This window comes from Zootoca vivipara, chromosome 11 (assembly GCF_965207765.1).
Source record: "Zootoca vivipara chromosome 11, rZooViv2.hap1.1, whole genome shotgun sequence".
NCBI classification, from domain to species: domain Eukaryota; kingdom Metazoa; phylum Chordata; class Lepidosauria; order Squamata; family Lacertidae; genus Zootoca; species Zootoca vivipara.
The window spans coordinates 49,866,639-49,891,853 of record NC_142594.1 but is presented as its reverse complement, the minus strand read 5'-3'; the positions used below and the strand labels follow the sequence as shown (position 1 = coordinate 49,891,853).

At 45.4% G+C, this 25,215-nt stretch overlaps 1 protein-coding gene across 2 annotated transcripts in view; it reads left to right on the top strand.

Annotated features, from left to right (window-relative positions):
- The window catches only part of LOC118091630 (sodium channel protein type 5 subunit alpha-like), a 295,442-nt gene that overhangs the window by 89,771 nt on the left and 180,456 nt on the right, over positions 1-25,215 (top strand). The window contains exons 4-6 of one of the 2 annotated variants that reach the window (XM_088653462.1): positions 4,890-4,979; positions 12,374-12,502; positions 24,263-24,354. In XM_088653462.1, coding sequence (XP_088509588.1) covers positions 4,890-4,979; positions 12,374-12,502; positions 24,263-24,354 — 311 coding nt within the window. Of the gene's footprint in view, positions 1-4,889; positions 4,980-12,373; positions 12,503-24,262; positions 24,355-25,215 lie in introns of those variants that run through there. The other variant, XM_088653463.1, reaches the window with a different exon arrangement.

Below are 25,215 nucleotides of genomic sequence, written 5' to 3'. Positions count from 1 at the left end.
TTATTCCCCTGCCCAGGCTCCTTGGATACTGCTTCCAAAGTTTTTCAGAATTTGAATTTTGTTTGGGGAGAAGTATTTGAAACTAAAGCTTGGCATCTGTATTATTATAGACAATCCACTCTGGAGTAGGCCTAGTGGTCTGTTTGGCTTTGGAGAAGGGATTCCATGCAGTTACCACTTTCTGGAGCATATGTTTTCCCAAAGGGGCTCTGTCTCAGAAAGTGTTGCTCCCTTAATGCCAGAGGTTGGCTGAAACTGATGGCTGACATGCATTTAGGGCAGCAAGATGCAGCAGAGGACAGGGTCCCTCTGCCTTTCGTGGCTGTGCTGAAGGGTGGAGCAGCTGCGAAATTGCATAACGTAAAGTCCCTCTTAAAACCCTGCTTCTGCCATAACCCTTTGGCAACCCACTATCCCAGAACTTCAGCTCTCCATGCCCTCCATTTCTCTTAACACGGGGATAATATCTTGCAAGGTTCTCCTGAACACCGAAGCATGCACATGCATTTACTGTAGCAGTGCCGTTGTGCAAGAGGGGGAATTTCAGAGATTGTAGCTCTTTTCTCTTTGTATGCCAGTCCTTGCAATGGGCATGGCTTGGTAAGAGGGGGTGTGACCAGGGGAGAGGCCTAACGAGAGTCCCAAGGGCTGGACAGAGAGGCCCGGATGGTCACCTGTCTCCCCTGGGCTTAAGGTTCTCCTACCCTGTATTTAGAGCAGGGGTCAGCAAACTTTTTCAGCAAGGGGCCAGTCCACTGTCCCTCAGACCTTGGGGGGGGGGGCTGGACTATATTTTGAAAAAAAAGAAAAGAATGAATTCCTATGCCCCACAAATAACCCAGAGGTGCATTTTAAATAAAAACACACATTCTACTCATGTAAAAACACCAGGCGGGCCCCACAAATAACCCAGAGATGTTTTTTAAATAAAAGGACACATTCTACTCATGTAAAAACACGTTGATTCCCGGACCATCCGTGGGCTGGATTTAGAAGGCGATTGGGCTGGATCCGGCCCCCGGAACTTAGTTTGCGTACCCATGATTTAGAGGCACAGAAACCCTAGGCTCTGAGCGCAGCAGGGTTCAGACATGCTATTTGCAGAGATGATTCCTGGTTGGGACAGTGTCCTGCATAACCCCAGCCAGAACTGATTTCCTAATGGTGGCCCATATTTTGGAATGAGCCACACTACACCATCCTTCCCCAAACTGGTGCCCTCCAGTTGTTTTGGCCTGTAACTCCCAACCATCGTGAACAGCAGTGATGGCTCTAAACTTTTAAGACATCTCTTTTTTTCCATTCCTGCTTATACCTGTGGGGGAAGTCAGAATCTGGCTGTGGGTTCAGAATCCTTTGCTGCTCATACTGTAAGGAGCTGCCATCAAATACCCTTGGCTTACTTGGGAGGAGGCGGATCGGTGTTTATGTTCATCAGGTAATAACAGCAGAAAATGAGGCTTGCCATCTGCTATTCTCTGCAGCCATTCATCGGGAGGAACACGTCCCAGTAGTGGAAAATGTTTTTGAATCAGTCTTTGGATGACTAGCCCCTCGAGTCCAATTACTAGTTTCTTAAGTTTTCATGTGGGAGTAACCGGGGTAGTTAGCAACCGAGCTGATTTTTTATTTATTTCGGTGGTGGTGGTGGCAGTAGATGTGGAGAAACTGTCCCGTTTTCCCCATAACAGAAATGGAGGTCCTGCTTAAAGTTTTATGCTACTTGGATGTAGGGCATGCTACAAGTTGATGTCAGACAACAGTCCCCTATAGCCTCATCAGGAAAAGATTGAAGGCATGTCCAGCAGGCTGGCATTTCCTTTGACGATCTGCCTCTGGTAATGAATCAGAGTGCAAGACATCCTGGGATATGTCACCAATTATTAGGATGTATCACTGCATGGTTCCCTTGTCCCTCCACCTATACTACCTTGAGCTATTTGAAGGTCTCCTCCCTCCCTTAGAGAGGCCTCCACCCGCTTCTCCTGTGATGGTCCTTATGCCTTGAACTCCCCCAAGAATAGCTACATCAGCCTTTGCCAACCTGCTGCCCTCCAGATGTTTTGGACTACAGCTCCCACCAGTCCTATCCAGGACGGCTGTGCAAGCTGGGGGTGATGGCAGAGGTGGCCCAAACCATCTGAAGAACCCCTAGTTGTTGCTGACTGAGTTACACGATACCACCTCTTTGCCCTTCCGCCTCTTCCATGAAATCTTAGACTTAACTCCCTTAGTCCTCATCTCCAGCTAGAACAAACCCTAGGTGTTTAAATATTAAGCAGCATTTTCTTGCCTCGATCTCTCATTGTCTTGCTTCCCTCTGCTGTCTCTCTCTCTCCCCCCTCCCTTTCTAAAGATAGATTGTAACCTCCTTGGGGCAGGGAGCTGTCACTTTTGCTTATACTGTAATACCCTGCAGAGCCCTATGTACTCTGATGAGACGATTGTTTAGTTTCCTACTTCCCGGCATTTGTGTAAGCAAATCTTTGTTCAGCAAGCTTCCCTTTGTGTGGTCTTCGCAAACAGCTTGCAACATCTCTTTTCCCAGGCATTTTCTACGCCTTTCTTCTTTAACGGAGCCTCTCTCTCTCTCTCTCTCTCTCTCTCTCTCTCTCTCTCTCTCTCTCTTAAATGCTGAGTTTGCACCATTGCACCTGTGCTCCCATTCAACGTGGACCCTTTTAAAATTTATTTTAAGAGAGGCTTAGCTTGGCTACTTCACAATCCCATCTCTGTGGGGGCCCCTCTTTCCCCATTTCACATGTATTTCTCCCTCTCAGTATTTTTTTATCTGATTATGTATTTGTGGATACAATCCCCACCCATACACTGTCTGGGGAGCGGGGGGGTGGGTGGGTCAGAATTACATTTCTAGCAGCAGGGAGAGTGTATGATTGATTATTGAGCAGTTATTGCATTTTAATATTTCTGTTTCTTCGAGGAGATGAGGGCAGCATACGCAATTCCTCCCACATGATATCATAACAACAACCCTGTGAGGTTAATAATAATAATATAATAATAATAATATATTATTATTTGTACCCCGCCCATCTGGCTGAGTCTCCCCAGCCACTCTGGGCAGCTCCCAATCGAATATTCAATCAGTCAATGTTTATTATGGCAAACAGCCAGCATATCAAACCAGAAATTCTGCATAATTCTCTACATAAACAATAAAAAACAACTGATATGGGGTTTTAACGGTCAATATACTAATTAAATGTACAGTACTTAAAATACAGGTCCAGAGGAATAAAACACCATAAAAAATAAGAGATTTAACTAAAAATTGTAGCAGCAATATCATCGTCGGAGGGCAGGACAAATTGTTATAATATGTTATTCAATAAAAGAGATTTACATTTTTTAATAGCTAAGGTGCAAAATTTGGCCACAGCGTAGGATACTGAGCTCAAAGAATCTTCCAAAAGGAATTTACGTAATGTTTCGGGGGGAGAATTCTTGATAATATTGCAAGGGTGTGAATTTTGATAATAAGGGTAAAATGAATCGAATATTAAAACAATACAGCATTAAATATTAAAAACTTCCCTAAACAGGTTGATTAGGCTGAGAGGCCTTGATGGGCTCAGTGGCCAAAAATGGGACTTGAACCTGGATTTCTCCAATCCCAGATCGCCATTCTGTCCCCTAGACCAGTGGTCCTCAACCTTGGGCCTCCAGATGTTTTGAGACTACAATTCCCATCATCCCTGACCACTGGTCCTGCTAGCTAGGGATCATGGGAGTTGTAGGCCATAAACATCTGGAGGCCCAAGGTTGAGGACCACTGCCCTAGACTGTGCTGGCTCTTGCTGAGGTCCTATAGAGGGCAACCAGAAGGTCAAAGGTTGGGGAAGTGCTGCAGCCCAGTGGCAAAAGATATTTGCATGCAGAAGGTCTCGGGCTCAACTGCTGCTGCTGGCCAGGCAGGGATGGGAAATTCTCCTGTGTGAACCCCTGGAGAACTACTGTCAGTCTGTGTCAGTGATACCAGCAGAAAGTCGAGGGCACCGGGTTGATGGCAGCTGCATTAGGAGGTGGCTTGCCGTGTTTCTGACCCATTTGTGGCCCTGGCCCCACTGCATTCCAGAGGGTGTCCCACTAGGGGCAGTCTCTCCATCTTCCATGCCTCTCCATCAGGTCCTCCTCGGTTGTTTGATTGCTTCTGACACAGACAAACCCTGCATAGTCGCTTACACTGAAAGGAAGAGGAGCAGGTTTGACTGAGTGGGTTTGCCTTACTCTGGGGAGGTGGACCAGAGCTTCGTGGCAGAGCACCTTCTCTGCGTGCAGAAGGACGCAGGGTCAATTCCCAGCACCTCCAGCTGCAACAGACCGCTAGGAGGCAAGTAATGCCCCAGACCCTGGAAAGCTGCTGCCGGTCAAAGCAAGCAACACCAGACCAGATGGAGTGTGTCAGCCTCCCTGTCTATGGGTTGGAAGACTAGAAACATGGCACTTGAAACAAGCCAGCGTTTGCCCAGAGTAAACAGCAGAGGTGGCTCCATCTCTCAGGAGTTCTTCTGACCTTCCTTAAGAAGAAGAAGAAGAAGAAGATGTATTTAATGGATGACCTTTGAGTTGACTGATCTGTTTTGCACAGCCATTGTATCACTCACACACTCAGAGCATTGGTTTTTGTTTGTAGAAGGATGCTCTCTTGCCGGTGGAAGTTCGGTTTATGAACTTGCGGTGAATTTGCTCACTTAAGGTTTCTTGCACACCCTTCCTCACTATGCATTCACACTTCACATGGGAAAGATGAACAGAAACAAACCAGGAAAGGGTTGTGATGTTGCTGGTAGTACAAAGATGTACGGGCTGGTGTGTTTTTTTTAAAAAAAATATTCATTTAAAATACTTTCCTTAACTTGTTGTTTTACATTATTCAGTATGTTTATCATGTGCACTATTTTAACCAACTGTGTGTTCATGGCATGGTCTGAACTCCCTCCTTGGAATAAATACGTTGAGTAAGTATTTTTCTGGTTTTTTTTCTCTCTCTCCCCCCCCCCCTCTTTTCTGAAACCTCCCATTTGCCATTGACTGCTTCGTGTCAGAACCGCTCTGCATGTTCATTTGCGGGACCGGGGGCATTTCTTGGCATGCATGCGCCCTCTCGAAACAGATCCGCTGGGAGAAGGTGTGTTTGCCTTGCTCTAAATCACAAACCAGAACATTTAAAAAGCATTGTGTGCAAGGCAGGTGCCCAAATGTGTGTCTGGGTGGTGTTTTCTTACCAAAAATGCGGTCTCTCACACACATGTAGTGAGCAGAAAAGAACCGAAGGAGCTGCGTAGCACAATTGTGCAGCCTCTGATTCTGGAATTAATTTTTCTAGTTGGACTGGAATTCAGGAAAAGCAGATATGGGGGCAGAGTCAAAGAAGTGGAGCCACCAGTGGAATGAAGTGTGTGTGTGTGGTAGTTGTGGTTGATACTACAGCAGATCAAACATACTGTGCAGTTTGAAGGGACTGGGTGCCTAAAAACTGACTCTTTTTGAAACGAAGCATTGTCCAGACACATTAGATTGTTCAAAACTTTACCTGTAGAACTTCCTTCAGAACAGATGTATCAAATGATACATCCAGACAGTTCCATAAGACATATGGCAGGCAAAGGCTAGGGTCGGCATCTTTCAAAATATGAAATAATCCCAACGGACCCAGAAACAGAGGTCTGTCTCTCCCCACAGCCTGTGGCTGTGTGCTCCTGCAGAGCTTCATTTACACCCTCACTCTTACAGAGCCTAGGAACAAAGAACTCCAGCCACCACCCTTCCAAGATGATGAATTTGCTATTCAATACCTTCTCATGTGATCTAAGGTTAAGGCACCACATCAGAGCTATCTGAGAACAATAACTGTTAATTATCAGCCCATCATGGCAGCTCAGAGAGCTCCTTTTTGCAATTTACCTTCAGTGGGATTTTCATGTTAAACCAGGCATAGGCAACTTTGGCTCTCCAGATGTTTTGGAACTACAACTCCCATGATCCCTGACCACTGGCCCTGTGGATCATGGGAGTTGTGGTTCTAAAACATCTGGAGAGCCAAGGTTGCCTATGCCTGTGTTAAACCCTTTCACCATTGCATACAGGTATTCCCATTTCGGTGTGAATTAAACCAGTTATACTTAACAGATACCAGCTTTGGCCTTCTGTGAGCAGTTTTTTTCCAGATGCATTTGATTTCGTTTGCCCCACAGAACATAACAGGAGCTGTAAAGAACCAGCCCTCCTCCTGAACATGTGACACTGCCATAACTCACTAGAGGAGCCTCTAGAGATCATTTCCCAAACGTGGGTCTTTAGCTGTTTGCAGACTACAGTTCCCATTATCCCTGACCACTGGTCTTGCTAGCTAAGGATGATGGGAGTTGTAGTCCAAAAACAGCCGGAGACCCTGTTCTCACAGTGACCAACCAAAAACACCTGGAGCCTAACAACATCAGGAGGGCCACGCGTTCCCCGGAGGGTAATGGCACTCGGGGAATTGGCTTTTGATTATATAAATGTTTCTGAAGCTTAGCTGGACACCTCATTTAGGAACACTAGCCGAGTTTCCATCGGCCTGGGAGAGAGCGGGGGCGGGGGGAGATATAATCCCTGCTTCCCTCCCAGGCCTGCTATTTAAAACAAAATAAAATTAAGCAGAGCAAGTTTGCATCCCTGCAAGTTCTTCCTTGTGAAAATAGATACCAGATGCAAAAGCTTAAACTAAGCGCAGTGCATTAAACAATTAGTGTGGCTCATTGAGCCAACCAGAACCCACTTTTTATTTTTGACTGACGGATGATAAACACGGCCATCTGCTCCTGGTGGCTGGCGCCGGAAGAGAGGATGACAAAGATGCCCTTCTTTGAGTCAGGCTCGTGGGGAACACGCAGGCCGCAACTTCCAGAAACGCTGAAAATGCGGTGCTATTCTTTCCCTCCCTCCAAATGTTAAAACCAGGAGCAAGGGATTTTTAAAAATTTATTTATTTATTATTTTTGGCAGCTCAAGGGCCACATTCCCTCGTGAGCAACCTTCCTTGCGCTGCATGGCAAGGAATATTCCCTTACAGGAAAAAGCACTCCAGAACAGTGTTGGAGCAGTGGCGGTGAGAGATCTCAGCATGTGGAGAGAGAGGGTGTGTGTGTTTGGAGGGCTACCTGCAGTCCTTGGCTCTGAGGTTCCCCATCTTTCTGCTAGACCAGGAGTTCCCAAACTTGAGTCACCATCTGTTTTTGGACTAAAACTCCCATCATCCCTAGCCAGCAGGAGCAGTAGTCAGGGATGATGGGAGTTGTAGTCCAAAAACAGCTGGAGACCCGTTTGGGAATCCCTGCGCTAAACCTATCAACAGCAGCATGTTCTCTTACCTCAGGGTGTGTGGCTTGTAAAAAAACCTTTGCATTTATTTATGAAGAATAGTTTGTGACATTTTTATTAGTTAGTAGTAGTGGTAGCAGAACTAAAAGTAGGGTTTGTCTTAATGTTTCCCACACATGGAAGTTCTGTTTAGGTGTCAGGACTGGTAGCCCATAATAGGCCTCCATGATTTTGTCGTAACCCCTTTCTCCTGTTTAAAAACATTTAGGCTTGTTGCCACCACTGCATCTCACGATAGCAAATTCTGCCACAGGAACACGCTGTTTTACATTTGGTCTGGCTCTCATTTGGGGGTTCACTGAGGAATTCTGCCCCAGGTCAAATTGTTTTCACCTCCTGTGGGGTGTGTAGTCTGCTTCAGGAATTTGATATCCGTGAATTCCAGTGGGAACTTACCTGACCTGAACCCCCTGGACTAATGTGCAGATCAGAATTGCAAAATAATGCTCGGGATTTCACCGTTCTTTTGACTTTTTAAAAGTCTTAAAATGCATAATTTAGGACAAAACCCATTTAGAAACATGTACGTTGAGATAAAATACATATTTAAATAGCCTATGATGAAATGCCCATTTAAGTATTATTGAGATAAAGATATCCATGCAGTTTAGTATTATTTATTATAGTAGTTTAATGAGTAAACAAGGTGGAACAGACTTTGGATCCAACACGTGCAAAATGGGCATGCACTTAGAAATGGACTGAGACCTCCTGTCTCTCCGTGTGGCTTGACTTGCATGCATGAATTGCAGCGAGCTCCCCTGGAGATAAAACAACATGGAAAATCCCATGCAAATAGCCACTTAAAGCACAATGCAAAATTTAAGCTAGAGAAATGAAGAGAGCCAGCTGCCTTCATGTGGCTCTGTCAGCAGCGGATTTTTAAAAAGGCTTGCTGTGGATGCTACAGTTCTTTGCAATCTTCACTGTGTCCCACAAAATCTCACTCCTTTATCATTTCCATTACAGCAAAGTACACAAAACCCAGGGACTATTAAGCAACTGGCAAATTATGCACAGGTGGCGAGCGTGCATATTTGGCATGTACCTGGCATCTCCTGTATGCAGTGTGCAGGATGCTAGTCCTTGTGAACAGATCCATCCCCCTTGTGCCTCAGGCCTATATCAAACACATGCTGGAGAATCATGTGCACAAGTAAGGATTTCTCAAACGTACCTGAATGGGAACCAGTCTCCTGTGATGAGATAAAGGCCCTTATTTATGGCAGGAAATCAAATAAAGCTCCTGGAGAGGATATGATTCCACTTTAGAATAGTGGGTTCCTATCCTGGTTGGCTCATTCACCACCATAAACAACACAGGCCAAATGCCCTCTGGGTGGAAAATGGGTATTTTGCCGATTTATAAGAAAGGGGGTAGGAAGGATTCACAAAACTATCACCCAGTTAGCTTGTTAGACATCTCCTCCAAACTATATGCATGGTATCGCCTTCGAAAAATGACCCGACCGTTGCAAAATAACATTGTTCATGAAGAAGAAGTGGAATTCAGAGGAGGACCCGGTGTCATTGATCACTGTTTCACTCTGAACCATATTATAAGGAAATATACTAAGAACAATCTTTATGTAGCCTTTATTGATCTTTCTGCTGCATTCGACTCTATTAATCGAAACAGGCTGCGGGAGAAATTTCAAATTGCTAACATCGACTGCAGACTTCTCCTATTGACCCAAGAACCATACAGAAATGAGGGTCAGAGTAGGTTTAAGTGGCGGTATGACTGATGCTTTTAAAATGTCACAAGGAGTGAAGCAAGGTTGCTTTCTGGCTCCCATTCTTTTAAACTTTTATATTAATGATTTGGTGCCATGTTTAGCCAATGCAAACGTTAACCCTATCCAGTAATTAGGAACAGGAAGATCTCAATATTTGATGTATCGAGATTATTGAGTGCTCCTCTCTCTTTCCTGATTATGCCTCAAAATTTATTGGAGGCATTCAGTGCATACTTTCTATAAATTATTATTAGAATCATAGAATCATAGATTTCGAAGAGACCACAAGGGCCATCCAGTCCAACCCCCTGCCGAGCAGGAAACACCATCAAATCATTCTTGACATATGCCTGTCAAGCCTCTGCTTAAAGACCTTCAAAGAAGGAGACTCCACCACACTAATTGGTAGCAAATTCCACTGCCGAACAGCTCTTACTGTCCGGAAGTTCTTCCTAATGTTTAGGTGGAATCTTCTTTCTTGTAGCTTGAATCCATTGCTCCGTGTCCGCTTCTCTGGAGCAGCAGAAAACAACCTTTCTCCCTCCTCTATATGACATCCTTTTATATATTTGAACATGGCTATCATATCACCCCTTAACCTTCTCTTCTCCAGGCTAAACATACCCAGCTCCCTAAGTCGTTCCTCATAAGGCATCGTTTCCAGGTCTTAAGACCAATGTTATGATTTTTAGCACAGGCCTAGGTATAAATGGCGCTTAGATCAGAAAACTACAGTCGGTAGAGCATGAGAACAGTTTTGCTCATTTAGAAAACTGGGCGTCTTCTTTAATGAACCCTGTCTTGGAAGTGTCATACGGAGGCAGTGAAAGTCAAAGCATGGGGCATTGATAAAGTTCTATTACAATAAAGGAGGGCAGCTGATTGGACCTTCCTTAAAGATATTTGGTAGCAAAGTGCTTACCCAAATGCTCTGTGGGGTTGAGATCTGGGGCTCTCGTTTGAACTCCATTAAAGGTTTGGAAACTGTGCAGAATCATTTCTTTTGGAAGCTAAGCTCTCTGCCTTCATTCAGGAACACCAGCGGCTCCTCTTCGTACAGAATCTGGGTGGCCACAATTAAGGCAGGAGGGGACCGCACTCAGTTAAAGTATATTTTAAAAGTTGCTACAGTGCCCGTTAAGCATTTTCCTGCACTGTGCTATACAGAATTGGGTGATAACCAACTCTGGAAATCAGCTTGTCAAGATGTTTAACACTATTATTATTTTCCGGAACTGAACTCTGCTTTGACATTGAATCAATGCCAACTAAGGGATTGGCTCTTCTGGATACAATCCAGAAAAGACCTTCAACTAATTTGAAACACCAGGTTTTTCCCCTTGGTGTCCATTCTTGAGAACAGAGCATTTTAGAGCTAGTTATCTGACCAAACACTCACCAGTTTCCTTAAGAAATGCCTTTATTGAACTGCGTTTCCAAGTGACGCCCACTGCAGTCTTGGATGGCTGCTACAACCAAGGTCCTGTACGTAGACAGACTTTTTATTTGTGGTCAACCTCAGGTGGAAGACATAACTCATTATCTGTTAGCCTGCCCCTTATATAGATATCCAAGAGATCTCTTTCCAAAACCTTTGGTCACACAAGCTAGCAGGCACACCCTGGCAGAAATGATACAGTTTCTTTTGAGTGACAATACTATATGGTACTACAGTGGAACCTCGGTTTATGAACACCTCGGTTTATGAATTTTCGGTTTATGAACACCGCGGACCCATCTGGAACGGATTAATTCATTTTCCATTACTTTCAATGGGAAAGTTCGCTTCAGTTTATGAACGCTTCAGTTTATGAACAGACTTCCGGAACCAATTACACCCATGCTTCAGTTTATGAACGCTTCAGTTTAAGTACTTCGCGGACCCGTCTGGAATGGATTAATCCACTTTCCATTACTTTCAATGGGAAAGTTTGATTCAGTTTATGAACGCTTCAGTTTAAGTACTCCGCAGACCCGTCTGGAACGGATTAATCCACTTTCCATTACTTTCAATGGGAAAGTTTGATTCAGTTTATGAACGCTTCAGTTTAAGTACTCCGCGGACCCGTCTGGAACGGATTAATCCACTTTCCATTACTTTCAATCGCTTCAGTTTATGAACGCTTCAGTTTATGAACAGACTTCCGGAACCAATTGTGTTCATAAACCGAGGTACCACTGTATATGCAGTACTGTACAGTACTTGCAAAAAAAGAGAGAGAAAATCAGGAAAAGGGAGTTAGATGGAATTGCTAAAAATTGTTGTGGCGATTTGCGGATTTAATCTTAAATCAAGCTATATTTGAGTTTGTTAGTGTCTCTGGTAACTTACATCATGGATGTTAGCAAATTAGATTTTTTAAAGGTGGAATAATTTTAGAATTGGAGCTGTGTTTTAATGCTCAGGGGTGTGGCAAAGTCCCTTTTATATTATGGGTGTATGTTCTGTATTATTTTATTCATGTAGTTGCCTAATATAAGTTTGTCATGGCCTTTGGCCGGAGCAATAAACTCATGAACATGATCATGCAGGTACACCATTGAATGACTTGCAGTAGCACGGGTGAACTGCACCCATCGGAATGCCATGAGTTTGAGGCAATGTTGGATGCTTAATTAATAATAATAATAATTTATTATTTATACCCCTCCCATCTGGCTGGGTTTCCCCAGCCACTCTGGGCGGCTTCCAACAGAAAAATGAAATAAAATAACCCTCGGATGTCTTCTAAAAATCTGGTAGCTGTTTTTCTCTTTGACATCTGATGGGAGGGCATTCCACAGGGCGGGTGCCACCACCGAGAAGGCCCTCTGCCTGGTTCCCTGCAACTTGGCTTCTCGCAATGAGGGAACCGCCAGAAGGCCCTCGGTGCTGGACCTCAGTGTCCAGGCAGAACGATGGGGGTGGAGACGCTCCTTCAGGTATACTGGACTGAGGCCATTTAGGGCTTTAAAGGACAGCACCAACACTTTGAACTGAAATAAAATGAAAAAATGAAAGCTTTTGTGGTGTTTTGACCCCTGTGCCCTTTTCACACATGCAGATTGTTGTCAGTTGTTGAGTGATGAATGGGATACTGTATATATTACCACTCCCCACAACTACTGACTCTCTCTCTCTCTCTCTCTCTCTCTCTCTCTCTCTCTCTCTCTCTCTCTCTCTCTCTCTCTCTCTTTCTCTCTTTCTCTTTCTCTTTCTCTTTCTCTCTTTTCTTGGACCTTTTAACACTCCCCCACCCCCTCCTTTGCAGGTACACCTTCACCGGCATTTACACTTTTGAATCATTGATAAAAATTCTGGCAAGAGGATTTTGTATGACAGAATTCACCTTCCTCCGGGACCCATGGAACTGGCTAGATTTTTCTGTTATTGTCATGGCGTAAGTAGCATTTTTCTCATTCCTCTCCTAAAAGGTGATGGGCTAGATCAGGACCGAGGTTTTCTTCCCTTGCTCCCATAAACTCCCTGTGACTTCCCTGCTATCCTAGCAAGAAATTCATGTGCTTTAACGGTCCTGGAGCAAGGAGGTTGGTATGGGATTCTTTTGTTCTTCCTCAGTTGTGCAGGCAACTCATGTCCACCCATTTAACCCAAGCCAGGGCTCTTGCTGGAATGGAATCTATTAACCACATTTTATTGATGTAGTAGCCCCAACACATGGGATACATTGCAAGTCCCAGAGCCCAGGAGAGCATTAAGGACAATCAAAAGGGCATCAACAGTGATTTAGAATAAGTTGGAGACTTAATCAACCCAGTTTATGGCTCCTGGGAAATCTGCCTCAAATAGAGGTCCTTCTTCAGATAAGAAACAGTCCATTGTTGGGAGTGTAGTTTCGACTACTTTGACTGGACTCCCAGGAAATTCCCAACCTGCTTAGAAACTAGTTACAGGTAGGTAGCCGTGTTGGTCTGCCGTAGTCGAAACAAAATAAAAAAATTCCTTCCAGTAGCACCTTAGAGACCAACTAAGTTTGTCATTGGTATGAGCTTTCGTGTGCATGCACACTTCTTCAGATACACACTGCGTTTGTGTAGCCATGACCAATGGCATGACTGTAAAGGTAAAGGCACCCCTGACCATTAGGTCCAGTCGTGACCGACTCTGGGGTTGCGCGCTCATCTCGCATTATTGGCCGAGGGAGCCGGCGTATAGCTTCCAGGTCATGTGGCCAGCATGACAAAGCCGCTTCTGGCAAACCAGAGCAGCACATGGAAACGCCGTTTACCTTCCCGCTGTAGCGGTTCCAATTTATCTACTTGCATTTTGACGTGCTTTCGAACTGCTAGGTTGGCAGGAGCTGGGACCAAGCAACGGGAGCTCACCCCGTCACAGGGATTCGAACCGCCGACCTTCTGATCAGCAAGCCCTAGGCTCAGTGGTTTAACCACAACGCCACCTGGGTCCTGTTTGTGTAGCCATGACCAATGGCATGACTGTACCGCAGACTTAAAGTGGGTAGGATAGGGATCCGCTCTCCTCAGAGAACCCCGGGAATTGCAGATCCATGAAATGTGGAGGATCTTGGAACTCCAGCCATCTACAAGTCTTGTGCTTTTCTCTTGTCAGAGAATCCTGGGAACTGTGAGGTAGGGAGGAGGATACAGGATCTCTAATAACAGGCTTCGATTCCCATTATCACCTCTGGAATGATCTTGTGTCATAATTTGGCATTATCCATTCCAAGGGGCAGAGAGAGAGAGAGAGAGAGAGAGAGAGAGAGAGAGAGAGAGAGACGGAGGGAGGGAGGGAGGGAGGGAGGGAGAGAGAAATTCTGCCCCCTCACTGGCAGCTTGCTTACCATTCCCATCCCAGAACACCCCTCTAAACGCCCTGAAATGCAAACTAGGGGAGGTGCATTTCATTTACTTACTTATAAATGTTTATTAACTGCTCGATATTTCAAAAAAGAAGAAGAAGAGAAAGACCATTTAAGCAGTTTTCACTATGTGCTATATAAGATGAAACAGTAATACAACCTAAAACTGATAAAACAGCATTCCTGCATTGCAAGAGGCTGGCCTAGGGACCCTTTGGGTTCCTTCCAGCTCCACAGTTTTATGAGTATAAAACGCATAGAAGCCAATAAAACGGAGAACCAGGGCATTCAGACACATCGAGCAGGGCTTAGTCTTACGGGTCAAGGAAAGCCTGGGTCAAAAGTTACGTCCTTACAAAACCTCTGAAGCAGGTGGTGGTTGCTTCTTCACATCTGGCAGAGGGGAGGGCATTCCACAGGACAACGGAAAATATCCATTTTGGGTTCGCCACCCGGTGACATTCTGTAGAGCAGAATTTCCCCAGGCGATCTTTTGCCTGCCACTTTCACAGCGAATGCTTCTCCCCCACCTCCAAAACTGGGACCGGCCAGCTGAAATTTCAGCTCGCCTTCAGCAAATTCTTCTTTTCTTCATTGCGTACAGCTGTAGTTTTACCTGTGTGAACATGCTGAAAGCCTGCACGGCCTGCCATTTCCCTTGGCAACGAGGCTCCTTTAGAACCGCTGCTGGTAACAGATCGGAGGAGAAATCTTAAGGTTCCTCCCCCCCCCCAGCATAACTTCAAGATCAAATGCCCACTTTGGCTTTCAAACAGCGGAAGCTACAGCAGAGTAGTTATTTATTAATCAGAACTGTTTATACCCCACCTTTCAGGATGCAGGGGCTCTCAAGGCGGCTTCAAAGTGCACTTCAAACCACAAGAAACAATATCAACACATAGGGCAGGTCATTGGGATCCTTTCCCACGGGGCAGCTGATGGTAGATGGTCCTTTGTGGGGAGGAGACAGTCCATCTGGACTTCTTCCCTTATCTCCCTCCATCTCCTGGAGTTCCTTCCTCCTTCCTCCTCTTTCGCCTCCAGTTCTTTCCACCGCTGGCTGCTGGAGAGGGATAATGGCTCAGGGCTTCAGCATCTGCTTTGCATGCTTCCAGGTTCAATTCCCAGCAGTTCCAGGTAGGGCTGGGGCACCCCGTGTCTGAAAGACAGCTTCTGCCAGTCAGTGTAGGCAATACTGAGCTAGATGGGCCAAAAGCTGGACTCAGTATAACACAGCTTCTTAATCACTTGGGGGAAAGGCTCAGTGGCAAGGCTTTGCACGTAGAAGGTCCCAGGTTGCAATTGCTGACATGTCCAGGTGGGATAGCTCAGTCAGTAGAGCATGAGACTCTTAATCTCAGGGTCATGGGTTTGAGCTCCACGTTGGGCAAAAGATTCCTCCATTACTGGGGGTTGGACGAGATGACACTTTTGTGGTCCCTTCCGTCTCTACAATTCTGTGACCAGGGGGCCTGAAATTTATTGTTTATTTTATTTATTAAATTTGCATACCACCTTTAATCTATAGATTTCAGGGTGGTTCACAACATAAAAATACAATACGGAAACATAATAAGAACAACAACAGCAATTTATGATCTGTATGCCACTCATCTGACTGGGTGGCTTCCACCATATATAAAAACAAGAACAAAAAACCCTACAAACCAATAACCCCCACACACCCCCAGACCCTCCCCAAAACGCATTTAAATGGGAAATCCTGGAGAGCCACTGCAGTCAGTCTAGACCAGGCACCCCCAAACTGCGGCCCTCCAGATGTTTTGGCCTACAACTCCCATGGTCCCTAGCTAAGAGGACCAGTGGTCAGGGATGATGACCACTGTCCTGCTAGCTAGGGATGATGGGAATTGTAGTCCAACAACAGCTGGGGACCCAAGGTTGAGAAACAATGGTCTAGACCAGGCATCCCCAAACTTCGGCCCTCCAGATGTTTTGGACTACAATTCCCATCTTCCCCGACCACTGGTCCTGTTAGCTAGGGATCATGGGAGTTGTAGGCCAAAACATCTGGAGGGCCGCAGTTTGGGGATGCCTGGTCTAGACAGTACTGAGCTGGAACGATCAAAGATGTGAGTCGGCATTATTATTATTATTATTATTATTATTATTATTATTATTATTATTTCATTTATACGCCAACCTTCATCATAAGATCTCAGGGCAGTTCACAGAATAACATACAGGATAAAAACAGATAAATAATTAAAACAATACAGCAAAACAATAACCCCCTCCCTTTACATTTCTTTTAAATGTAAAGATACATTTAAAAGGCTGTAGAATATTAATCAGGTATGTTACAACTTCCTATGCTCCTATACTGATCTGTTAGTTTTCCCCACTGGGATAGTGTGGTGGACTTGCATGGTCCCGCCCTACCAATTCTTTCCAAGTTTTGGCACCAACAGTTGTGGTTTTTTTGTTTTTGTTTTGTTTTTTAAAAAAGCCTTGCACAAGGACAGCATCCTGTTGGCCTGTGCTTTGCAGAACCTGGCAGTATCGCTGTGAGGACTCTAGTCTAGCATGGCAGAAGGAAAACCCACATGGCTGCCGTCCCAATTAGGTCCAGAGTGCACCGCAGGGCTGGAACCCTTTTGCTGCAGTGTTGGGTTGCTCCCCCCCCCCCGGCCAATCGGCAGTTTCTGGCAACCGCCTGGGCTTGCCTATTAGGTGGACTGCCCGCCTGCTCTCTTGGCAGGACGGTGGCTGGCCTGGCAGCGTGCTGGCTTATGTCTTGGCTGGGCTCTCGTCTTCTGTTCAAAGCGAATTCTTAATTATTCAGCCCTAAGCCCGCTCCCTGCAAATGAAAACAAATAAGGATCTCCTGTTCAGGACAGCTGCTGAGTTGACTGGCCGAAGGGAACCGAAATAGGAGCATCCAGAGCAAAGAGCAAATTAAGGTATCGCAGGCGACAAGGGCCGTGAAGGCACACGGTGGGGGGGGGCAGTCAATAGGCGCTGACATTTTTTATTATTTTTTGGGGGGGGAAAGAAAAGTAATTGTACTGGAAATACATTTTTAAAGGGAAGGGAAGCAACGGCGCAGAAAAGGGCATTGCCACGACAACCAGGCAATTCCGCCTGAGTTTAAAAATCGCGTCAATCCCCCCTTGTCTTGGCTGCACTTCCTGCAAGTACCTTAAGCTTTGACTCCCACTGTCATCACAAGTATGAAATTGGCTTTTATACCCTGAACTCTGGCTTCACTGGGTGTGTGCAAAAGAAAACACAGTTAAAAACAACAAAATCAACTTTTATTTAAAAGTCTAAAGGCCCCTGCCTTTTCCTGTTTCTTTAATAAAGTCTGCCTTTTCCTGTTTCTTTAATAAAGTCCTTTCCGTGAAAATAAAAATAAAAAATAAAAAATAGCATTCTGACCCTAGGAAATTAACTTTTCCCATGGCACCTTATGCCCATAATCTGGGGGCCTGGTGTCTGGCTGGAAAGTCGCAGGACTCCTGGCCGAAATGGCCTTGGGAGACCAGAGGCCAGAGGTTCTCCATCTCTTGTCCATTTTTATGAGAGCATTCCTCCCTCACTTACAGGTGCACAAGCTGCCTGGGACTTCAGTCCAGGAAGATTCATAAACGAACCCTTTAGATCTGCATAGCCCATCCCATTTAATGGTTGCCTGGATTAATTGGGCTGTTATCAGGTGATAAATTTGTTAAGTTAAATGCTGGCTCCATCAGGAAACCGTGGCAAGGCCTCATTAGCTTCGCTGCAGCTACAATGGAAACCCACTGTGCTAATAAGCCCACATGAAGGGTTGCCGTCTCCAAATGTTAGGCTATCCTCTAGGCAGGTCTTTCAAGCATATGGTTAAGCGCCAATAAAATCTTAACGCTTCTAATTCCCATTGGGTTTCATAACCTAACACAGTCGCACTTGCAAGGATTTCTCCGCTTGCCGTGAAAGCTGCAGGTGCCACAACCGTATCCTGTTTCTGGAGAGCTTGGAGAGGCAAGGGAACATTGGGAGTGAGTGTGCCCTTGTTTTCCTTAGTTACCAGAGGTCTTGAGTGCGTAACCATTGGGGAAGAAGGCATGGAGCATCCTATTGCAGTGGCCTTTACAGTGCAATCTGACACATCGTGGAGGAAAAGGCTATCATTGGCCACTAGTCACGATGGCTGCAGTCTTCCTCTGCAGTTGAAGGCAGCAATGTTTTCAAATACCAGTTGCTGGAAACTATCAAACTATGGAACTCACTCTCACAAGAGGCAGCAATGGCCACCAACTTTGGATGGCTTTTGGACAAACTCATGTAAGATAAAGCTGCGCTGTGCCTCCATGGTCAGAGGCAGTAATGCTTCTGAATACCAGTTGCTGGAAACCACAAGAGGGGAGAATTCTCTTGTGCTCATGTTCTGCTCCCTGGTCTCCCGCAGGCATCTGATTGGCCCCTGCGAGAACAGGATGCTGGACTAGATCATACCTGCCAAGTTGCTGTCAGAGAAATAAGGGACCGGGCGGAAATAGCAGACCGGAAGTCGCACTGCAGCCATTTTGGAACTGGGCAAAGCAGCATCAAAAGTCGCTTCTGAGCATGCTCCGCCCAGTTCCAAAATGGCTGCTGCGCCAGAATAAACCAGGGAAAAACAAAAAAATCCGTTTTTTTAGCTAGGAACAGCTGGAAAAACGGGGATTTCCCGGGGAAAACGGGAGACTTGGCAGCTATGGACTAGATGGGTCTTTGGCCTGACCCAACAGGCTAGTCTTACGTTCTTATCAGAGAGGGAAAGAAGTGCCACCCCCACCCCACACTGTCTAAGAACAAACTGGTAGGCTTCTGACATATATTAGTGTGTTTGCATGGGCATTGCACACTAAAATCACCCCAAAGGGATTTGCTCTCTGCTTCCTTTTGAGAATAGTAATTGCATTGGTCTGTTGTACTAAACAACAACAGCAACAGCAATCAGTATGTTTATTTGAGAGTGACCCTGTCAAATCCAGTGGGACCTACTTCTAAGTAGGCTTACGTAGGATTGGGAATTCTAATCTGAGGCAGCCACGATGAAGAATGAAGCAGGCCAGTTTTTATTCCAAATTAGTCGATCTAGAACAGTGTTTCCCAAACTCAAGAGCTCCAGCTCTTTTTGGGACTACAATTCCCACCATGCCCTGACCACTGGTCCTGCTAGCTAGGGATGATGGGAATTGTAGTCCAAAAACAGCTGGAGATCTGAGTTTGGGAGACACTGATCCGAAGCATTTGTGTCTCTGATTCCACCCATCTTTGACTCTGTTTCCGCCCACCAGGAGCATGAAGCATCCAACAGATTACCTTTGAGAGAACGTCACTCTCAACGGGGGCAGGGGGAAGGCCTTGGGAATAACAATGCAAATTATATTCGTATGTATTTGGCTGCACCTATTTCTGTAGTGTTTGTGCACCCCTTTCCTTTTGGGGTTGCCACTGAAAACAGCAGCAGTTCCCAAGCTTTGTAGGAGTGAGGGCGAAAGCAGAATATCAGACCACTGACCCATCTATCACAGGACTGTCTGCATTGACTAGCAGTGGCTCTCCAGAGTTTCAGGCAGGGACCAATTCCTAGCCCTCCCTGGCAATGGGTTGAACCTAGGACCTTCTAAATGCAAAGCAGATGCTCTCCCACTGAGCTATGGCCCTTCCCTGTGTTTGGTATTGCTAGATGTTATCAGGAGGAAGAGGTGGATGAGACGCAGAGCTCCTGCTCTAGGTGGCAGCCACACATCCTCCATTGCATCCAGTTCTGCCCTTTGGTTCCCACCTAGTTAATCTAGTGGGATGAGGTGGGGATGCAGTATCAGCACGAAGAAAGATGCTCTGGCTTTCTTTGAGCTCTCCACCAGAGTTTCTAGGTCATGGTGTCTTGGTTCTTGCTGGTAGCAGGACCAAGAACTCTGTGCACCATGTTCCTTGCACAGACAAGGTGAGCTACTATGAGCAGATGGCAGCACTTGTACATCTCTGTCACGTTCTTAGGTAACGAAGAGAACCACTAGCTCTTCTTTTATCAGTCAATACTCTCTTTGCAAGCAAGTGGCCCTCCAAACACGGAAAAATGTGTGCTGTGCTATGGATCACGTAGGATTTGGCTAATGTGGTAGCTGAGTTTCACATGGTTAAGATAAAGTTCCCCTGCAAGGTCAAAAGCTGGGTAATGCAGGCAAGCAGCATTATCACAGTTCAATGACATATTCCAGCAAGGCAAAAAGCATCCAAGGAAGGCATGTTGAGGGTTGTGGGGAGAATCCTGAGGGCCAGATAGAGAGGATTGGAGGGCCACATTTGGCCTCCATGCCTGAGGTTCCCCACCACGGGGCTAAACCATAGCTAATGCCCACAAGAAAGGGGATGGGAGGGATTTGCACTGGAAAGGGAAAGAGACAGGTAAAGGGATGGATGAATCTGATTTTGGCCCATTGGGAAAACACACCTGTTTTTGAATCTGAAAGGGATACCCATGTTAGCTTGTTGCAACAAAAGCAAGGAAGGTCAATCAATCAATCAATCAATCTTTATTGCGGTCAAAGACCAGACAGAAGGTTCATGTGGCACCTTAAAGACTGATCAGTTTTGGGGTGCCATAAAAGTTCGCAGACTAGAACCCAGTACACCAGATGCATAAAGTAAAAATATACATGAGTATTAGGGGGCAGGGGCAGGATGGGTTGTAAACAGTGTAGTCAAAAGGCCATGAAACATAAGAGATGCTGCCTATGACATTTCTATGCAAGGCTCAGATATTAGGGCAATGCCTTGATTGGGCCAACCAAAATGTCACAAAACAGTGCCCAAGCTTTCATGTTCTCCAGATAAGATAATTACAATGACCATTTGCGACTGCAGGAATTAGTGAAAACAGAAGCATTCTAACTGAGATATTGCATTACTTGTTTTTAATCTTTTATTTGCTTATGTAACTTAAATATTTGGGTGAAATAGAGAAGATATTTTAAAAGGGTCACTGAGCCCCATCCTGTTCTCTCTTTCCTGCCCCCACCCCATTTAACACTGGCCTGGTTCACACACAACACTAAGCCATGGTTTGCTTAGCCAAAGCGTAGCTTATCTGAAACCCAGCCCAGTAAACTAACCATGGACGTTTCCTGGCAATGAACCACAATCTGAAACTACGGTTTGTGGTTGACTCACGAACTGTGACTTGGTTTAGCATTGTGTCAAAATCCAGCAACCTTGCTTTGCTATGATTTGCTTGAACACACACCAAGGATGCTCACTAAGCAATAGAAACACAAGGCAAAACAATCTGTGACTCGTTTGATCATTTGTGAGGCTACTTGTGGTTTATTGAACAATCCATAGTTAAAAGAAACTATGGCTTAGTATTATGTGTGAGTGTACCTACTGTGTGACAGAAGCTACCTATCTCCCTATCAATCTTAAACCAAGCCTTGCTTGGTTTTTAAAAGGCGTTTGGGTTTTTTGTATTATTTCCCCCCCTTTAAATCAGGGGTAGGAAACCTGGACTCCCAACCATACCTGCCAAGTTGCTGTCAGAGAAATAAGGGACCGGGCCGGAAATAGCAGACCAGAAGTAGCGCTGCCGCCATTTTGGAACTGGGCGGAACATGCTCAGAAGTGACTTTTGATGCTGCTTTGCCCAGTTCCAAAATGGCCGCCGTGCCAGAAGTCGCACTGCAGCCATTTTGGAACTGGGCAGAGCAGCATCAAAAGTAGCTTCTGAGCATGCTCCGCCCAGTTCCAAAATGGCCGCCGCGCCAGAATAAACCGGGGAAAAACAAAAAAAATCCATTTTTTTCAGCTAGGAACAGCTGGAAAAACGGGGATTTCCCGGGGAAAACGGGAGACTTGGCAGCTATGCTCCCAACTCCCATCACCCCAGACCATTGGCCATGATGGCTGGGGCTGGTGGGAATTGGAGTCCAGCACATCCGAGTAGACAGAGGTTCCTCGTCCCTCCTTTAAACAGTTGGAAGCTGCCACAGGAGGATTCAAATCCATGAACAATATTTGTGGTTTTAAGGAAATGCATTTTCCAGACGAAGCATTTGGAATGGTCCATTTTAAATGGAAAGATTAAGTTACCGAGTCTCATGATGTCATTGTCTGTCTGTTCTCACTCCTGCTGCCCCAATGAAGAGAAGAGCTGGTTGGGTCTGTATTCATTCCAGGCAGAGTTCCTATGGAGGCAGCACTGAGCTTTGCTTTCATTCATTTTAATATCTCCTCCCCCAACTCCCCACCCCAAATTGCTTCCCTGTTGATGCATTTTAACAACTTAGTGGGATGGTTTCCGCTCAAGAGCCCAACTTCAAAGATGAAATAACTCAGCTACATTTTAGAGCTCACAATTTGAATTCAAAACGTTCCCATAATTGCATTTGATTAAGGTTAAGGTTAGAGGACTTAGTTGTAAGTTGCCACATTCAAGAAAGTTTTGCACCTTGTTTCTGTCTCCCCCCCTCCCCCCCAAAAAAAATCCCTCAGTCATTTAGTACAATATAATTAATGTTGAGGAAAATATCAAATATAAATACAAATGTATGGAAAACACATTAAAACTAGAAAAATTTGCATGAGAATTTCCCACAATACCCCTCTCAGCTCTCTTGTATAGAGCTGTGAGACTGTGTAAATTAAGGCTGCTTGGATGTTCCATCTTTTGACTTTGAAGTCTCTGTCTCCATCCAGCTGCCCAGTGCTTGATCTATAAAGTTTTGAGGTCGTAGGTTTCCTCATTCATCATTTTTTTAAAAAACCACTCAGAGACGCTTGCCGTAGGAATGATACTCTTCCAAAAGCAGAGTTTGTGCAGTACTTCCCAATTATTAGAACACATACACACACTCACAATCCTTTTACAGCAGCCTTCAGATGTTTTGGGCTATAGCTCCCAGCCAACATGGTCAGTGGTCAGGGATGATGGAAGCTGTAGTCAAGAGGGCATCTGGTTGGGGAAAACCAACATAGCATCATCACCATCATCATATTAACTATTTCCAGTCCCCTTGAATTGACCTTCAGCTTCAGATACAGTAGATGTGTTGCTTTCTCCAAGAAAGCTTTCTCCAAGCTTTCTTCTCTTAATGCCTACCCGCTCCTTAAGCGTTCAAACCTGGCTGATTTTATGTGATCCATGCCCAAAAGCTCAATAGTTGCCAACCTTGCCTTCCCCTTCTGGCAGCTCAGAGATGGGATTCCACTACGCTGTGCAGCAGAGGTACACACACACACACAAAGACACACACACAAAGACAGACAGACAGCCACACACACACACACACACACACACACACACACACACACACACACACACACCACCTGTCTTCCTGCTCCATGGCACTCACCAATGGCATTATTCAGTTGGCCTACCAAATCTAAACCAGTCGTCAAAACCCATCTGTATTCAGGAAGATGATTGCCGCTCCGTGATTCCAAGACCAAGTCATGATGACTTATGTCTTTGTCCCAAGTCTGTGGTTTTCCAGTGGTGAGATGGGCTACCTTGGGAGCATTATCAGAGGTTCCTCAATGAGAATACCAGTAATGGTGGGCAAGAAAGACGCTTCGCCCACTAATACTGATCTTGCTCGGCAATGCATTGTTGCAGGATATTTTGGGTTGAGTTCCAGGATGCCCTCTGCATTCACAACAGGGCACTATAGCATATGGTGCATGGCACAAGGTGCAGCAGCCTTGCTAAGGCTATGTATATCTGGGACTGATCAGTGCCTGGAAAGGAGACCGTGTTGGGAACCCTCTGCACGCTGTCTTGAGCTCCATCCCAGAAGAAAGGTGGGCTGTAAATTAAACTCATGATGCCTGATGCTGAAGCCCGATAGCCCTGGCTAACATGCCACGTAAGCTACCTCTGTGCCCCCAAACAGATCTCATAAGCTTCCACAATGCACAGAGCTTCTGCAGCAGGGAAAATAAGATGGGGCGGGGCTTCCCAAAGGCAGGAGATTTGAAACCCACCACCCTAAGCTAAATGAGCCAATGCGATGTTCATGCAATCTCCAGCTGCATGTGTATTTCCAAATAACTGTGGTTTAATTCAACAGGTTTGTAGGAGAATTTACAAAACTAGGCAAAATTTCCGCACTTCGGAATTTCAGGGTATTGAGAGCTTTAAAAACTATTTCGTACATTCCAGGTAAGAAGCCCTGATCCTTGCATATCTGCTCTCAGCTACAATTGACTTTTTTCCTGTCCCTCCCCAACCCCTTCTTTCTCTCTTCTCTCTCTTTCTTCTGCTGTCATTACTTTGCTGGCGTTGTTGTCACGGTCTTCTTCTTGTGTGTGACTTTCCCTTGTTTGCAGATACATAACTGAATTTGTGGACCTGGGCAATGTATCAGCCTTACGAACGTTCAGAGTTCTTCGCGCGCTGAAAACAATCTCAGTCATTTCAGGTGAAAAAAACAATTTGAGGTTAAACACTTGGGCTGCGTGCACTCACAGAAGCTTATGCGCCATTCCCCGTAGCAAAACGGCTGTCGTTAGGACACAGCTTGAAATAATGAACGGCACTTGGCCTGGGAATGGATGAGTGTGGGGAATGGGTCCTGTCAATAGAATACTTTTTTTTCATATGTTTACCCCACTCCCAGTAATTTTTGGTGGTGGCATCAAAGGCTCTTTGGGGGCTCTGAAATTTCCCGGCCCATGACAACCATGAGCCAAGAATGCACCTTGCAAAGTTGTCTGCAGCCCTGTTTTCATACAATTTGGGAACGGAGTCCAACATTTCAGATTGGCTAGTTAGATATAAACGGCTAAATCTGAGTGGGTTGCTTCCCTCCCCTCTCCCCCCCTTTAAATAATAAAATAAAAATCTTGGGGTAAATGGCAACATATGAAAAAAAAAAATCAACCGCAAGAAAAAATTGCAATCATTTTTTGTCAGTGTGCTGACCTACCTGGCTAAATTAAAACTGAATGCCATTTATTGCTTTGTTTGGGGTGGAATAAGGAATCTGAAGGACCTGTTGTGGGCCTGCCTCGCCGTTATCATTCGACCTGAGTTAATTCTGACTCAACCAATCAATTGGTAGCCCAGTGTAGAGTGAGTGTGGGCACGATTCCGCCAAAATGCTTTTCTGCACAAGGGCCACTGATATGAATGGCGTGGCGCTGCTGTCTTTTTATGCGGCTCCTTTTCATTCCATTGTGAAGAATATTCCAGTAGATCATGACGTTTGGCGCCCTCTCCCATCCCCCCCCTTTTTAAGCAAAAGATACATGCAGTCCCCGTTGCCTTTGTTAGCATTTAA